This window comes from Ascaphus truei, chromosome 17, assembly GCF_040206685.1.
Source record: "Ascaphus truei isolate aAscTru1 chromosome 17, aAscTru1.hap1, whole genome shotgun sequence".
NCBI classification, from domain to species: domain Eukaryota; kingdom Metazoa; phylum Chordata; class Amphibia; order Anura; family Ascaphidae; genus Ascaphus; species Ascaphus truei.
In genome coordinates, this window is record NC_134499.1 from 22,299,472 (window position 1) to 22,317,886 (window position 18,415).

The window sequence follows — 18,415 nt, forward strand, 5'->3', positions numbered from 1 at the left end:
GGCACTAGTGATCACGCGATCGCCTCCGGAGAACCGAAGAGGAGAGTCCTCCCCTTTGGTTTAGTTGGCGGTCAGCAAAGCCAAGAAAGCAAACGCAAAAAGCCATGACGTAGAGTGTATCTTCTAAAGGCAAAGAAGGGGTTAAAGCCCATTGGCTTGAATTGGTTCGCCAGCGCTGGAAGATGCCCTCTGTCAAAATACTGCTTCGTAAATATGGCCCAATAGAAATACTTAAAAATGGGTGTACCTGGTGGATCAGAATTCAGTGCGTGTGACTTCTGTGTATCCGATGGTGTTATTCTTTCATGGTTACTGGGATACGCAGGCCCATTGGAATCTAGTTTATTGCTCTCAACTGTCCCGATGTTCTGATGACAATTGGAGACACTAGAAGTGTCTGGGTCGTTTCTATAGATGTCGTGGCTGCTTGGTGGCTTCTGATACGAGTGGTCTACATTTTTGAATGTTTGCGGATAGAAGTCAGTGTCTTTATTGTACATGGCGCTGCCATCAAAACAGTCTGTACACACAACTGGAAACCCGTAGCCTAGAAAACACGGAAAGAATAAACATTATTATTATTTTTTTCCCCCAACCATTCTCTGTAATGTATTTTCAAAATGGTTAATACAGACCCTACACATTCTTACACTGATCTATTCAACTGGATAGATCAACTTAATGGCCTCAATAGAGATGTGCAAACTAGTCACAAATTAATTATCTTTGAGGGAGAAATTACAATTATGCAAACATTTTGCATTTTTTTCCCCTTTGGAAAATGACAAAATGTAGCCATTCCTTGCTAAATGTTTCAAGATATTGAAAAATTATTTATATATACACATATATATATATATATATATATATATATGTGTGTGTATATCACATGAATCCCGTATTATCTTTATAGAAAAGAAGACTGAATTCCTGAAAATACCTGTAATTTCTGGGCTGAACAATCCATCTGCTGTTTTACAAGCCTCATTGGTGTTGCATCCTATGCAGAGTGTCGGCTGTCGATATGCCACGTTGCATGCTTCAACATCCACATTCCCTGCTCCATCACTTGAGCACATGCCTGTAACAGGAAAACAGTCAGGTCAGACAAGTCGGTTAAACATCAAAACCGATTATCCAATCCTTTGATCTAATTGCCCCTCTTCCAACAGCACAGACATATTACAAACGCAGATATTTATGGCTAAATATTTGGATAAAATGTTACATGTATTTTTGAGAAGTAACTAGAGTCATTAAATATGTATGGTTAGCCACTTCTCAAATATACTACTAATCAGTAGTAAGAGCATTAATTCTGGCTGGCTCTTCACCTCCCTTATTCCTGGCAGTTCATGTGGTCACATGCTGATATTTACAGTGCTTACCTTGTGAAGACGAATAACTCGGGACATCGGGTGGTACAATGGTTTCATCTGCAAAGTAAAACGAGGCATTTTCAAATATGCGTGCCACTAAAACATATATTCTCAAATGTATGTGCTTTTACTCAACGATCAATGTATGAAAGACTTGGCATTCGTTCAGCCTATTACTGCAAGCATGACTCAGGTTTCTGCCTGTCAATCACGGAGCTAATGTGTGTTCTGTATAATTACGCAATCAGGTTTAGCATACAGGGTTTGAAAGGAGTGTTTTGAAACGTAATGACAGATACTACATCTCTGAAGCTTTAAATTTGAAAGGACCTACAGTAGTCTTTAAAAAAAAAAAAAAAAAAATGTTTATGTTTAAAAAGATGTTTTCGGGTTTTTAGCACAGTCATTTTACAATTGTTCATATTCTTCACTCAATACATAATGCCAGATTTCCTACTGCAGTTATGAGTCAGGAATCACAGATCATTCGATTGCAAGCTCTTCGGGGCAGGGACGCCTTTCCCTAAATGTCACTTTTATAACTGAAGTGCTTATTCCCGTCATGCGTTATTTGTATTATTTGTTATTTCTATGATTATGTCACGTGTATTACTGCTGTGAAGCGCTATGTACATTAATGGCCCTATATAAATAAAGACATACATACTGCTTGTCTTTTTTTTTTTTTTTTCAAATTAAAATATTACATTTAGCATTTTATAGAACTATAAGTACAGGCGGTCCTCGGTTATCCAACGGAATCCGTCCCGGAAGTAGCGTTGGATAGTGAAACCGTTGTAAAGTGAGTCCCATGTTAATCAGTGGCGGTGAGTGTTGGATAACGCATTGCGGTGTCAAAAAATGGCCCTTAGGGTTGCATTGTAAAGCGTTGGATATGCCATTTGTTGTAAAGTGAAACGTTGAATAGCGAGGACTACCTGTAACATAACTATGCAGAACAATAAAAAGGAACATTGAGATCCACATTCTACTTAGCAGGTTTCATTCTGTGTGTGTTTTATGTACAACAGCTATGTCAAATTATGAGTCGTTATTAATTCCGTATTTTATACAGATAAATGGGTAGCTTTTGAAAAATACCTGTGTTGGTTACACTGTACTCTTCGCTTTTCTTCCTGGTTTGGTAGATAATGCACACCCACACCAAAGAGGTCAAGACAATGCTACACACCACGGCAATGGTGATAATGCCAAATGTCATGGTCCCTTCCATTTTGCCTTGTTCTGCTAAGCAGCCGGCTGTTGCAGACACGCTGACGTGACTGTGTGCGCGTTCCGTTCCAGACACGCTGACGTGACTGTGGGCACGTTCCGTTCCAAGTGTGTTGGACATCTCGCAGGTGTATCTGCCAGCATCTTCCAGCACTACGTTTCTGATGATGAGCAGCTGATTGCCAGGCGTGAAATGATGCCTTTCAGTCATCACCAAGGGCTCGTCACCTTTCAGCCATGTAATACGGGGTGGAGGACTACCACTAGCTTTGCACTGTAGAGCTAAGGTGGCCCCAGCCGATACAAAGTGGTCTTCAAGTGGGTGAACCAAAAAGGGGGTCTCTGAAAAAGACAAAAACCTCCAGTATCAGTCATTGTCACATACCTCATCGGAATAGAATAACTTGAACATGAGGCTATAGATTTGTTACATATGTTTGAGACGGGAGGTATAGTCATTTTATTTTTTGTCCAATACTATAATAACAAATGTGCATTCAATAGGGTGAAGTTAAATAAATCAGTTAAAGCTTTTATGTATTTAAGTTATTATAGCCTGCATATGTTGTACTAATGGACTTTTAAGTTATGGAGCCGTCAAGAACCATTAGTCGCAAAATTAAATACATTTTCACTACTAGCTTTCCTTAATAAGTAAATCGTTTAATATACACAGTAAACACTCAAAATTGTACTTTAGGAAAATGAATGGTGTGGTATGTAGCCAATTTAAGAATCCCTTACCAAGTACTGTCAGTGTTGCGTTTGCGGAGACAGACCCTGCAGAATTTTGTGCTGTACAACTGTATACTCCCATATCCTCAATCTTCACGTCCATGATAAAGAAGACATCGTCATCAGGCATAACATGCATGCGGCGTTCTCGAGCTGCTGGGAAATCAACCCCTCCATCTTTCTGCCAAGCAATTTCTGGGGTGGGGTGTCCCTCTGCTGCGCACTCCAGTCTTGCTGTGGTACCTTTCCGAATTGTGATATCTCTAGGTGTTTTGATAAAAGATGGCAGCACTGTAGATGAACAGAGAGAGAAAAAAAACCATAAGGACTGGAGTTACCTTGATCGTTGACTGAGCCACTGATTGAGCTACCTGTGCTGAAGCAGGGATATCCTGAAAAACTGACCTGCTGGTGGCCCTTGAGGACTGGAGTTGAACACTCCTGGTAGAATGATGTTGGAATAGACAGTGGGAGACTAATGTAACAAAAGATCATTTGTTGATTTGTAATCTTAGGCGTTCTGGTCTTCTTTTTTTTTATTGAACTCTAAGAACCCATCTATACATTTTATAAAGGTTCCCAGGGACTCTCAACCATCTTCATCTTTTTTGTACTTTGCAATATGCAGCCTTTTAATCCACGTGGTCGTTATTGTGTCTGATATGAAAAACTTATATAAGAAGATGAAGATGTAATGCATATTGCAACAATAAATGATGAACCCTAACTGCATCCAAAAAATAAGAGTATAGCCTAATGTGCTTCAGACAGCCTCTACTTTCCAGTGCCTGACTATAAAGGTATTTTTTTTTTTAAATTGGAACAAGGGTTTGTATTCGCTATAGTGTCTGCTGCCCAATTCCTTGCTAAAGAATGCAGCAATATTATTTTTCTGTAAAGTCTAGAAAAAAGAAAATAAACAAAGCAACCAAAGTTACTGACTCACTGGAATATTTGCCGTTAGAGAAGCAGTGCCAGAGGCATTGGCACAATCACAACATTTATACCTTACATTAGACTGTAAGCTCCTCGGGGCAGGGACTCCTCTTCCGAAATGTTACTTTTATGTCTAAAGCACTTATTCCCATGATCTGTTATTTATATTATCTGTTATTTATTTGATTACCACATGTATTACTACTGTGAAGCGCTATGTACACTAATGGCGCTATATAAATAAAGACATACAATACAATACATGGACTCTCCTATTCAATCACTAGCCTGTTCACCTCCTTATCATGTTTCCAGGAAAGGCTATGCATCAAATGAAGCCATCATGGTTTCTCATTGTCATTTAGAATTACAGACCATATAAGAGCAAACTACATCTATGAAGCATTGTCATGAAAATAAGTTATAAACATGCAAAATGTATTGTAACCTTTCCCCATTACAACAGTAATTATCACATCCTAAGAGCTGTAAGTAACTATTGTTGTCATTAATGATTAGCGGGATAGGATCAATTGAGTTTAAATACTTTTTCTTTGGTCGCTGTTTTTGCAAAGGTTACAAAGGTTACATAGTTGATGAAGTTGAAATAAAGACGTACGTCCATCAAGTTCAACCTATGCTAAATTTAGATGACAGATACTTTATCCTATATCCGTACTTACAGTATATTGATCCAGAGGAAGGCAAACAAAAGAACCCAGTGACATATCATCCAATGATATCTCATAAGGGGAAAAATAAATTCCTTCCTGACTCCAATATTGGCAATCAGATGACTCCCTGAATCAACATCTTTCCATGTTTACTTATTTGGTATATCCCTGTATACCATCCCTTTCTAAAAAGATGTCCGACCTTTTTTTTTTAAAGATATCTATTGTATCTGCCATCACCGTCTCCATGGATAATGAACTCCACATTTTAACTGCCCTTGCTGTAAAGAACCCTTTCCTTTGTTGCTGGTGTTATCTCCATGTGCTCATACATTCATACGTCCTATTCTGCTTTAGAAAAATATATTTTCACCCACCATTAACAGTAAGCCGGGCTTTGTTGGAGTAGGTGGAACCAAAATGGTTGGTGATGATGCACTGATAACGTCCCTCCCGTGCAAAAGTCACGTTTCGTAAATGCAGAATTGTGGTGTACTCCATCAGCTCGTCGCCCTTTTCCCATACGTTGGCAAAGCTCTCCGTCTCTGAATTGTGCAGGATTTCACTGTCTTTCTTCCATGCAAAGGTCATAGGGGAACTACTGCTACTCGCAGCCGAGCAAGTGAAGCGAATGTCTTTCCCAACGACTGCCATTGTGGTTTCTGGCTGGATAATGATTTGAGGCTTGGGGATATCATCTAAGGAAACAAGATATAAACTCTGATTTCTATGCATTGCATGCTGGCTTATCTGTTTTATATTAGCAGCACTCAGGTCAAACTCAATGAATGGCATTAAAAGTAGTTAAGATGTCTTCATTTAATAATGCAAGGTAAAATGTTTCTGTATCCTTTGTTTAATGAGCAGGTTTGATGATCCTTCAGAATAGACAAACCGCTTACTATTCTACGACTCATACATGCATATTAAAGAGTTAATGTACTTACCTTGGGCAAAATACACATAAAAGTAGTTAACTACTGTAATTAGTTCAGGAAAGTAGCAAGTAAATGGCACAAGATGTCAGAGTAACAGCTGCATTTGTTTGTCTTTCTTCCAAATTGCCGTCTTTCGTAGCTTCTCTCTGCTGTGCTGATTTTAGCTTTATTCCAGACAACTCAATTAGAAGAGATTTATATATCCAGCATAAGTTAATATTTTAAGGCCATGTAATTTGGAAGCTGTGCTAGTCCAAGTGTAGAAAAAAGCAGTTGGTGCATAAAACATACCAACAACAAAATGTGCTGGGTTTTGTTTTGTTTCTATGCGTGGGTTTTATAGTTTTTGGCAACTATAAGGGTTACAAAATGGTATTATTTTGCTATTAGAATTATTCCAAAACACTCACTCTCTGAATAGAACTCAAATGTAAAAGTGTTTTACAAAGAGGACATATGCAGGACATCCAGAATGTATCTCACATGTTCGTGTCCTCAGCCCAACACAACTGATTTCATAAAAGTGACACTAAAAGGCATTGTGATCGTTGTACGAATCCCACCTGGGTGTAGCACAGGACCATCTGCGCATTCTTATTTCATGGCAGTTGCTCAAGGAGTTAAGTGAGATTTGTCACACAGTACAACCTACTTTTAAGCTGCAAGAATAAAAATAAATTAAGCTAAAAATGTTTGTAACATCTTCCAACTGTTATTTGTTTTATTTGGCTGTAACGGTTTTAAAGTCTTGAGATATATATATATATATATATATATATATATATATATATATATATATATATGACCTGAGGACGAGAGAAAAACTCTCGAAAGCTTGTCCTATGATTTCAATTGTTAGTCCAAATAAAAAAAAGGTATTAACTAATACTGAAGTACATTTATTCTGCACCGGACCATACTGATGCTATTGGAGAGCCAGCTGTTCTTTTTTGAATATATATATATATATACACATGTAGAGGTATCAGTACCGTGTTAGCCGAGCTTCAATAATCAAAAAATAAATAGATGATACCGTTCTGTGGCTAACGAAATGCTTTTATTTGTGCGAGCTTTCGAGATACACTGATCTCTTCTTCTGGCGATGTTACAATGAATGAAGCAAGCAAAAGCTATACTATAAACAGTGTCTCTTGGAATGTTATCTGTGCTGGTCCTTCCCCCGCGTGGATGTGTTTTATGGCTGGAGGTGTCAAAAGGTTCCTGAAAGCAAGTGATGAAAGAGTGTGTACTGTATGTGTATCAGTGTGAATAAAAATGAATGGAGAGCCCACAGTATAAACAGTGCTTTACAAAAGGTGTGTGTGGAGTGGGAGTGGATATAAATGGTGTGGGTGGGTGTGGAAATGTGAGAGTTAGTAGCACAACTAAAAGTGTGTGTGGATACTATGTGGTCCCTATTGGTGTATAGGGATGGCCATAAAACACATCCACACCGGGGGAAGGACCAGCACAGATAACATTCCAATAGACACTGTTTATAGTATAGCTTTTGCTTGCTTCATTTATTGTAACATCGCCGGAAGAAGAGATCAGTGTATCTCGAAAGCTCGCACAAATAAAAGCATTTCGTTAGCCACAGAACGGTATCATCTATTTATTTTATGATTGTGTATATATATATATATATATATATATATATATATATACTTATAAACACACACACATATATATATACATACACACACACATATATATATATAAAGCAGAAAATAGCTGTGTTAGTCCAGTTGCGATAGTGCAGAATAAATATTTATTTGTTTTCCTCTCTCTACACTGTTTTAGCCATTGAATCCTTTGTATATCAGTATTGCTTGACCTGAAGAGAGGATAACTCTCGAAAGCTTGTGCTGTGACATAAATTGTTAGTCCAATAAAAAAGGTATCACCTAATACTCAAGAACTCATTTATTCTGCACTATATCTTAATATATAAAATCGAAAGGTTGGTACTAGCTGCGGTGAATCTGATTGGTCCTCAGCCTCTGGCCAATCAGATTGGTGGCTCTGACGTCACCCAACTGCCACTCTCTTCCCCCTCGGCGCGACACACACACACACACCTCCCCGGCGCTCACTCTCCTCCCTCCCCGGCGCTCACTCACCTCCCTCCCCAGTGCTCACTCACCTCCCTCCCGGCGGGGGGACCCCCTTCCTCCTGCAGCTGCTCCCACCAGATGTCGCTCTCTCTTTCCTCAGGCTATTTATACACATGATGGCGTCGTTGGCAATACTGAGGCGGTCTGTTCCCGCCCGGCTCCTGTCAGGTGCGTGTTTTCCCGCCCAAAGACCCGTCACTGTCCGCACGCTCACCCCGTCCCGCCTTGCCGCGTGACGGTTGCTCCCTCTATCAGAGAGGCTACAGGATTTTCCCGCGCTGCGGGGTCAGTCACAATCCAGACATAGCCAGTCGGTGTGTCAATGTCAGACAGAGTGGGCGGACATGCTTTGTGTGGGGAGAGGGCCACCCTCTGTCATAATAAACACTCATGGCTACCAGCCCCCTACTGCCCCCCCCTCCTGTCCACTGCCCCCCCCCCTCCTGTCCACTGCCCCCCCTCCTGTCCACTGCCCCCCCCTCCTGTCCACTGCCCCCCCCTGTCCACTGTCCCCCCCTCCTGTCCACTGCCCCCCCCTCCTGTCCACTGTCCCCCCTCTGTCCACTGTCCCCCCCCTCCTGTCCACTGCCCCCCTGTCCACTGTCCCCCCCCCCCTCCTGTCCACTGTCCCCCCCCTCCTGTCCACTGTCCCCCCCCCTCCTGTCCACTGTCCACTGTCCCCCCCCCCTCCTGTCCACTGCCCCCCCCCTCCTGTCCACTGTCCCCCCCCTCCTGTCCACTGTCCACTGTCCCCCCCCCTCCTGTCCACTGCCCCCCCCTCCTGTCCACTGCCCCCCCCTCCTGTCCACTGCCCCCCCCCCCCTCCTGTCCACTGCCCCCCCCCTCCTGTCCACTGCCCCCCCCCCTCCACTGTCCCTCCCTCCCTCTGGGGGTGGGAGAGGGGGAGCACAGAAATATGGGGAGAGGAGGGAGCAGGAAATTTAACTCACGGGCAACGCCAGGTCTCTCAGCTAGTATATATATATATATATATATATATATATATATATATATATATATATATATATATAGAAGGTCTCCTTGTGGGACCGAAACGTCGGCTTACGTGTGTCTATGTCATGAACACAATTTTTTTGGATTAACCCCGTGCAGTCTGCTGTCTCTTTACTGGTCCTTGGATTGGTTCGTATGATATATATATATATATATATATATATATAAATATACATACACACACACATACACACATACACACATACACACAGCTGGCACTCCAATAGAATCAGTATGGTCCGGTGCTCGCTCCATACGCATAATATAGGTAACACTGTGATCCCCACCAGAGTAGAAATCACAAAGCAGCATTCAGAAGTTGATATACAAAAAAGTGTATTAGAACACAAAGAGGCACACAAACTCCAATGTTTCAGTCCCAGCAAGAGGATCTTCTTCAGTGAGATAGAGAGCCCTACCACAGAGCAGCCACCAAGGTTTGTAAAGTCCTTTTTACTGCTATAGATACACTATAAGTGCCTGTATCGGCAAGGCGATGGGAGGGGGCAGCTTGTCATTTCAGTGAATCGTTTTAGGGACCTACAGTATCTCTAAGAAACCCAATCACTTGCCAGTGTTTCAGATCTAGCGAGGCAATTTAACAAACACAGCGACTTCCTGCAAAAGGTGGAATGTTATCATCTTGAAATCGAACGTGTTCCCAGTAATGTATGGAAATAAAAAGAAAGAACTTTGCCACATGTAGTAACTTTGAGGCACAGGTAACTAACCTATAAATCAGCAAGTTCTTCTGCAGGAATTCAACATCACTGTACAAAATAAGCAATAAGAAGATTTCCAAACGTACGTTTTCAAACCAAACCATAAAGAATTAAGCTGCCTCTTCAAACACCTTGTTCCTATTAAAGATTTTGTTTTGCCCTCGTTCAGCAGAGATTCATTGTGTTTTCAGCTGCCGAGTGTTTGCTGTTACACTTTGAACCAACTGGACTTTAAAGGGAAGAAATAGTTGCATTTGGGTGTGGGGAGAAAACGGCAAATGTGAGACATATGTCCTTTACATTATTTAGTTGTATGTGCACACCTAGCTATACACTGGCGACACACTTTATTCGAGCTTGGCTAGTCCCACGAATTCGGGTATACCCGGGTGTATTGAGGTTTGTGACTGTTTTCTGCCCGAGTACATTGAGTTATTTTCCAAGCAGGGATTGAAGCATTTTATTCCCGCTGGCTGCAATACTGCACAGTATATATATATAAACTGCATTACAATTCATGAATTTATGCCATCTGGTAGACACGCGAAGCATTGCAGCCTATTAAATCCTAATCATTATCATTTAACAGATCAGCCGCCCATCAGCCAGGCATGAACCCAGGCTGGGAAGGCAAATGCAACGGGGCTTGTCAGAGGTTAGTAGTGGCTTATTCCAGGTATCTGCCAGGTACATACCGGGTATTTGCTCGAATAAAGTGTGTCGGTGCAGTAGCCATGGGGGGTTGGTAGCGGGGGCATGAAGGGAAGGAGAGGAGAGAATATATACATACATACGGGTACGTATACACACACACACATATATATATATATATATATATATATATATATATATATATATATATATATATATATATATATATATGTACCGGTATGTATGTATATATTCTCTCTCTCCTCTCCTTCCCTCCACACCCCCCCCCCAAAAAATGATACCTCCATATACAATTTTTAATAAATAATCTGTGTAAGTCACAGGTGCCTGCTCATCTTATTGAGCTTCAATAAAGGGTAATTATTATTTGTTGCGCTTATGTCCTACAAACATTAACTGTCTTAACAGCTGTTGGTTTGGTTTATTTTGCCAGTTTAAAATTTTTTTTTTAATAAATGCCTGAGTGTGTTAAAAAGATAAGATAGAACCATGGACAACTTTACTTGTGCACAAGTATTCCATCACATACACAGTGCTTATGTAAATCTTACCGCATAGAAAACTTCGTGGTGACACACTGAATATGCTTTTGCTTTTCAAGGAGTATGGATGGGCGCAAGTGGCTTTCACCTTGGGCTCCAGTCCTCTGCCAGTTAACCACTGGGGTAACCACTTCAGATGGCAATCACACAAGAAGCTGTCGCTATTAATGTACCTATACACATAAAAAAATAAGATATATATATATATACATACATACATACATACATAAATGAAGCCAATATGTTGCATACAACCTTATTTCTTCAAAGAACCTACAGTATGTGCTACAATACCAGTTAGGCTCATATACGCATCACTTAGATTGTAAGCTTTTCGGGATAGGGATTCCTTTTCCTATTGTTTTATGTCTGAAGCGCTTATTCCAATTATGACTTATAATATTATGTCACGTGTATTACTGCTATAAGGCGCTATTAACTTGACTGTATACACACAATGGCATCTATGAAGATTTATCTAGTTGATCCACGGTATTAAAATTAACACTAAAAACAAATTTGCACCTCAAAATGTTGATTGGTTAAGTAAAATATGAACTTACATGTAGAGATATGCAAAGTTTCACATGTTTAAGCAAACTTTATGAATGTCACCCATTTTAGCTCTGAAGAAGTTTGCTTTGGTGCAAAAGTTTAAAGTGCAGGCTGTGTAGCGCTATTCAAAACATAATTGAAATATAAGTTGCCAGACGCAGGATCAGTGGATGTTTTTAATGTGTTTTTGTTATTTGATTTTTGTCTTTTTATTAAATAGTTGTATTTATTATTTATTTTTTGTGCTTGCTCAATCACTTTATCCTTTATTGTTTTGTTTATTGTTTTTCTATTTCATGTGCTGAGCAACGGCTGCTTCCAGTCATCTGCATCCTTGGAACTCTTTGGGACTATTTCAGCATCCAGTCATTATTACACGATTGTATTTGTGCACAATCACTGTAGGGTTAACTAATATTGTTAATCCATTTGCATCTATTTTTTTAAATTATTTTATTTAGAATAAGGACGCCCCTATCTTCTGTTTTTTATATTATTATTATTGATGCAAAAGTTTGCTTAACACTAAAAAATCAATAAACATTGCACGTTTGATTCATTTTGATTACTTTTTGCTCAAGTCGTGGGCTGCTATTTTGATACTTTTAAAAGACAAAATAGCGAGTGTTGAACAATTTGTGAGTTTTGCAAACGTTTGGAAAGTTCACTCGGAACGTCGGAGAAGTGAATCTCCGCAGATCGGCACATCTCTACTTACAGCTCTTTCAGGCTCTTCAGTTCCCCAAAGGCCTCAGGCTGGACTGACCGGATTGCATTTTCCCCAAGGTTCCTGAAACAAACAAACAAAAAAACAAAAAATAATTGTTTGGGTGCCTCGCAAAATCCATTACAGAATTGGTGCAATTAAAAAATAAACCAATATATTAAACTGAGATCAGAAGCCAGTGAACAATGGATGACATGGGCTCTTGAAACAGCAGGAATTTCAGACACTGGACAAAAATGTTGTACATAATATAATAATAATATGTTCTTGTATAGCGCTGCTAGTTTTTTATTTAGCGCTTTACAGAGACATTTTGCAGACACAGTCCCTGCCCCGTGGAGCTTACAATCTATGTTTTTGGTGCCTGAGACACAGGGAGATAAAAAGTGACTTGCCCACAGTCACAAGGAGCAAACACCGGGAATTTAACCAGTCTCCCCTGCTTCAAACTCAGTGCCAGCCAGTGTCTTTACTCACTGAGCCACTCCTTCTCCCTAAGACACAATTCAAAAGGTACAAAAGTGCAATAGCTGTAATGTCTGAATAGAACAACTGCAGCAGAAAACATCACGCTGAGGAAATACTGCCCAAGCTGCATTTCATTTATAAAGGAAACTAATGTTGATTCAATACTGCAAGCATTAGTCCTGGGGGAAGAAAAAAGGAATTTCTTCTCCTAAGCCAAGTTTGCTGCTTACAAATAGCTTCCTTGCACTCGGACTGAAGACAATTTAAGGGTTTTGTTCTGTGTGTTAATCTTTTCCCATAAAGCCCTCCATTCTGGAGTAAAACCGAACAAGGTTGTATCCATCTAAAAAAAAAACACTTGTGTTTAAGTCAGAATGTAAAATAAGAGAGAATTAGTCAAGTGGCATTTGTTCTTATACCAATCAAAAAATAAAACGCACCCAAATTTACCATATGTTCTATAACTTTGTTGCTGGCACAAAAAAAGGCCAAAGTTGAAGCTAACTTATAATGAGAAGGAAGCAGCTGGTCTCCACAAATGGACGGGCTTCTCAGCTTACAAAGACGCTATTAAATTGCTAGCAGACCTCTCAAGCAGCTACATTTGGCAGCCCACTATAAACTGCAATGCATGGTGGGATACTCACAGGTGCTCCAGGGCCCCCAGGCCTGAGAACGCTTTCTTGGCCACTGACTCGATCTTGTTTCCAAACAGAGTTCTGCAGTTTCCAAACATCAAGGGTCAGATAAGCAGAAGAAGAAAAAGATGCAAAAGAAAGAGCACAATTAGTTTGGCAGAAACTGATCGTGTGTCCGATGGGCTGCAGAGGAAATCTGAACTACAGAGATTAGGGCCTCCCATCCTTTCACCCACTGAAACGAAATCCCTTTATCTGTGATACAATTTAACAGCGATGACTGAAAGTGTATGTAGCCCATTGCATAAGGAAGCAGGTATTCAGTTCACTGTTACGCAATGGAGCTACTTCTGTCTTGGAACATACTGTATGCTGCACAGCCTACTGACAAATTAATGATTGTACTAATCACACATTTACCTTTATCACATTTCATAATGCAGCCCCTCCCCCCCAGAAGCATACATTAATTTAACTCGTATAATGGTCGTATCTTTGCCCCTGTTCTTAAAAAAATTATAATATATATTAGTGTTAAAAGTCAAGATTAAAAGCCAACTTCTATTGTAACCATTGTACCCTTAAGACTGCACTGGGATCTGAAGAGAGCTCCATTTTAACCTCCCAGACAGTTAATATTTAAAATACTCATATCTCCTGAAAGGAGCACCAGATTTAAAAAATAAAAACAGAACAACGCACACACAAAAAAAAGTGGTGATCAGCACGGGTGAATGCTTTAAAGTTACGATGTGAGCATAGAAATGTAGTGACCTGTTTACTTATTATATTACAGTAAGATTCGAGTAATACAAAAAGGGCTAGTTTTCATCAAATACACATATTATAATAATAATAATAATAACAATAAGACACTGGGCCCTTGTGAGAGGTTTAACCAGTTCCAGTTTTCTGAATGTAAAAGACAGGACTAATAAAAACAGTGACTGTCACAATCTATCCCACAGATGTAGTTATTTTGTGACCCTGTGGAGTTGTATTCTTATAATCGAAACCTGACCAGTCTGTGGCATTTGGGTGAGATGTCAGGTAAATGTAAATGTAAATACAGTGGCGAGAAAAAGTTTGTGACCCCCTTAGGGTTTTCACATATTTCAAACATAAAATATTATTAAATCTTAATCTAAGTCTTAATAATAGATTAAGATAACCAGAACAATGACACAAAAACATGACCCGTTTTCAAAATGTATTTATCCACAAATGATTCAACATTCAATATCCATGTGTGAAAACGTGTGTGAACCTTTAAATTCAGTACGTGGTGGCGCCCCCTTGAGCAGCAATGACTTCAACTAAGTGTTTCCTGTAACTGCTGGTCAGTCTCTCACATCAGTTTTGGAGAATTTTGGTCCTTTTCTCCTTACAGAACTGCTTCAACTCCATGACATTTGGGGGCTTTCTTGCAAGGACAGCTGCTTCTGGTCCTGTCACAACATTTCAATGGGGTTTAGGTCCGGACTTTAGGCAATTCTAAAACACGGAATTTCTTCTTCTGCAGGCATTCTTTTGTAGATCTGCCTTTATGTTTAGGATAATTGTCTTGTTGCATGACCCATTTTTCGCATCAGTTTCAGAACCCGGACGGATGGCCTGACATCTTCCTCTAGAATCTTCTGATACAGTGCAGAATTCATGGTTGTGTCAATGATGGCAAGCCGTCCAGGTCCTGAGGCACAAATGCAGCCCCAAACCATCACACTCCCACCACCATGCTTGATGGTTCGGATGAGGTTCTTCGGTTTTCGACAAACATAACATCTCTCATTAAGGCCCAAAAGTTCTACCTTCGACTCATCTTTGTCCAGAGAACATTGTTCCAGAAGGCTTGTGGTTCATCTATGTGGTCTTTGGCAAACTTCTTAGGGCAAAAATATTATTTTTAAAGAGCAATGGTTTCCTCCTGGCTATTCTTCCATGAACACCATTCTTGTTCAGTGTTTTTCTTATAGTCGAATCAAGAAAACTCATATTAGCCAAGGCGAGAGTGGTCTGCAGATCCTTGGGTGTACTTCTGGGGTTCTTTGTGACTTCCTGAATGATTTGCTGGGGTGTTCTTGCAGAGATTTTAGTATGATTGCAGCTCCTGAGTAGAGGGACTGAGGTCTTGAACTTTCTCCATTTGGCTGACAGTGGATTGGTGGAGCCCCAAATCCTTAGAAATGGTTTTGTAACCCTTTCAGACTGATGAGCATCAATAACTGCTTTTCTGAGGTCCTGAGATTTATTTTGAATTTGGCATGATGGGTTTCCACACACCTTTATGGTGCAGACAAAAGTCATCAAGTCTCTGATCTTTATATAGGACGGGGCCTCCAAAACTCACACCTGAAAATCTACGTAATTATTTAAACACCTGATTCTAATTTTCCCCTTTAATTTAGCTGATAAAACCAGGGTTTCACTTACTTTTTCACATACCCTGACTCTTAATTTACTCATTGTTTGTCCAATTCAAATACCTTTTAATTTCAAAAGACATGGAACTGGTTTATATAAACTGGTCTTGATTCAAGAAGGTTATCATGGAAAAACTATGGAATTTCCATCATTATCATTGCGGTTCACAAACTTTGTCTCGCCACGGTATCTGTATATACAGTACATCATGGCCTCCACTGTACAATATTCTACAAAAATGACTGAATAATATAATGCATTATGTATATGCTGCTTTCTGAAGAACATTTATAGAAGGCGGGTTATATGCACTCTGTACTGAGATAGAAGTATAAACATATAAACACAGCCAAGCTTTATTTCACATTTGACAATATCATTACATAATGGTAACCATGTCTCCAAAGAGAAACCAGCTTCTTTATCATCTGAAATTTTTGCACCTGCATTCATGTTTCAGCCGAGTGAGCCATCAGCAAAGTTTGCACTTAGTTTAGGAAATAGGGGGTTCCTTAACTCCACTAAGGCTTTTAATGCCTCAACGGTTCGTTCTTTGCTTCCAAGACTGCACATTATCACAGATCTTCTAATCCACAGTGTAGTAGTCCATATATTATTTAGTGAAAGATAAAGTGGTCTAGCTATTGCATTCCCTGCCCAGTTCCACACCTTTGTTGCACTGAAGAACTCTCTCATTGCTAAATCCTTCAGACCTTAATCAAATCCCAGATCAAAAAGGGAAAGGCTCTTGAAGCTGTATCCTTACGTCTGAGAAGATGTATTTATCTGCAATACTTTGCGTATTTTTTCTTTTAGGTAACCTTAACTAGAAGTTTCCCTGGTCTATGACCATACAGATTATTACTCTGGGAGTCCCAACACACAAACACTTCAGAGACCAGTCCAAGCTCTTTCAAGCAGGTTCCTCGAGCCTGATCCAATCTCTCAACGTCAGATAGGGTTTTATCCGCAGCCATTAAGATTCTAGGGATGTTTGCTTTGAAAGACTTGCAAGAATTTTCCCTTTCCCTTGACTATCGAGGTCACCACTCAGAAAAGATATACGTGGGATATAACATCCTCATTTGTGGAACAAGAATCAAAGTCACACTGCAAAAAAAAAAAACCCTACAGTTTAAGTAGCTCAAAAAGACTTTCAGAGCGCGCATACTCACAGTTTGTTCAGGCTGTCCAGGCCTATAAAGGCCCCGTTGGTGTCTTCTATTGTCCCCGAGATCTCGTTATGGTCCAGCTCCCTGCAGAGAGGACAAAGGAAATCTTACAATCAGCTTCTCAGTTCTGGGCCCCTCTTTTCACGAAGAAGGAAAAAAAAAGGTTTGGGAAGAGATTACAAAGAGCTTTCTTTCTGTCACACATTTCTGAAGTTCAGCATTACTCAGCAGTGGAATTAATCAGCTTCTCCTCTGCATTCACTGCCAAGGATATTCCTTTCTTAGACGTTGACCCTTCAAACACTGGAGGAAAATGCAATGAACCTACTGAACTAGGTTTCTTACAATTGCTGTACCAGGGATGAGCATTGTGTTCTGAGATCATGTAATTACCGAGATAAAGGGTAATATATTCTCCATATTCTGACATTGCTTCAACAAAGATTTTCTAGTATGAATATAGGCTTTAAAACGGTATACGTATTTGTGTCTTGCCTGAGAACTAGAGAAGCACCAGATTCATATAAAGCCCCTTACAATTCTCCGTTTCTTTTTTGACCTAAGAATTCATGGAACAGCACATAGGGTAGTGTTTCTTTCCTATCGCCAATAGTACATTTTCAGGGGCTTGATCTGATGCTGTAACGCACCTTCAAGATACTTATTTATATGCTAAATACTTTTATCAGAATGTTACACTGAAGATAGTTCCATAACTGATGTATTTTGTTTTCTTTTAAAAGTGTTTGTTCTTCCAATGGGAACCAAGAGCTTTATTGTTAAATACAACAACAAAAAGAGAGGCTTTGCTCCTTTGGCCCATCTTTCTTCCTATTCACCCTTCTTCTCTCTCATGCCAATTTCCTATTCTTTCTGGCTGGCTGATTCTGAATGCTTGCTGCCTTGTTAATCATAGGACTGCAAGGTCTTCCAGTCTGACCTCCATTTGAATAGCTCAGTAATTCAGCAGTTTCGCACCAAGTAAAGGCATTTTAACAATAGGCCATAATTAAAGCATGCTTGGGTCTCTTTCACCAGGTGCATGAGCCTGTACGCTTCCCCCGTTATTAAATTAGAACTCTCTCTGCACCTCTCTCTCTATTCATCCCCTAGAAGATTGGTGGAAAGGAACTCAGCATTACAATAAAGCACGTGAAGGGCACCACAATATTCTTTATCTCTTTTATTGAATGGCATAGGATACCACTTTGGCTGGTTGCTGACAGCTTTCAGCAAGAAAGACCATTTCTGTATGCCAATAGCTATGGCCTTTAGAAATGCTTTGAGAAATAAAGATGTTTCCTTTCACTAGGGTGAAACTCAATGAAGAAATCAGAAGGTGCTCAGCAAAAAACAGAAGAGACTTCTCCCACACTATTTTAACCCGAGCTCTTTGTAGCTTACCAAACGCTACCCAAAAGCAGCACACAAGTTTGAGTAAGGACACATTCTGTCTAAATATGCGAAAT

General features: G+C 40.0%; 1 protein-coding gene across 1 annotated transcript in view; it reads right to left on the reverse strand.

Annotated features, from left to right (window-relative positions):
* Nucleotides 1–18,415, reverse strand: part of LRIG1 (leucine rich repeats and immunoglobulin like domains 1) — a 103,537-nt gene that overhangs the window by 4,104 nt on the left and 81,018 nt on the right. The window contains exons 9-18 of the mRNA XM_075574270.1: nt 16,950–17,030; nt 13,363–13,434; nt 12,239–12,310; nt 10,975–11,138; nt 5,335–5,655; nt 3,357–3,638; nt 2,481–2,954; nt 1,389–1,436; nt 941–1,081; nt 248–547 (exon numbers count right to left, since the gene is read on the reverse strand). Of these exons, the coding sequence (XP_075430385.1) occupies nt 248–547; nt 941–1,081; nt 1,389–1,436; nt 2,481–2,954; nt 3,357–3,638; nt 5,335–5,655; nt 10,975–11,138; nt 12,239–12,310; nt 13,363–13,434; nt 16,950–17,030 (1,955 nt within the window). The remainder of the gene's footprint in view (nt 1–247; nt 548–940; nt 1,082–1,388; nt 1,437–2,480; nt 2,955–3,356; nt 3,639–5,334; nt 5,656–10,974; nt 11,139–12,238; nt 12,311–13,362; nt 13,435–16,949; nt 17,031–18,415) is intronic.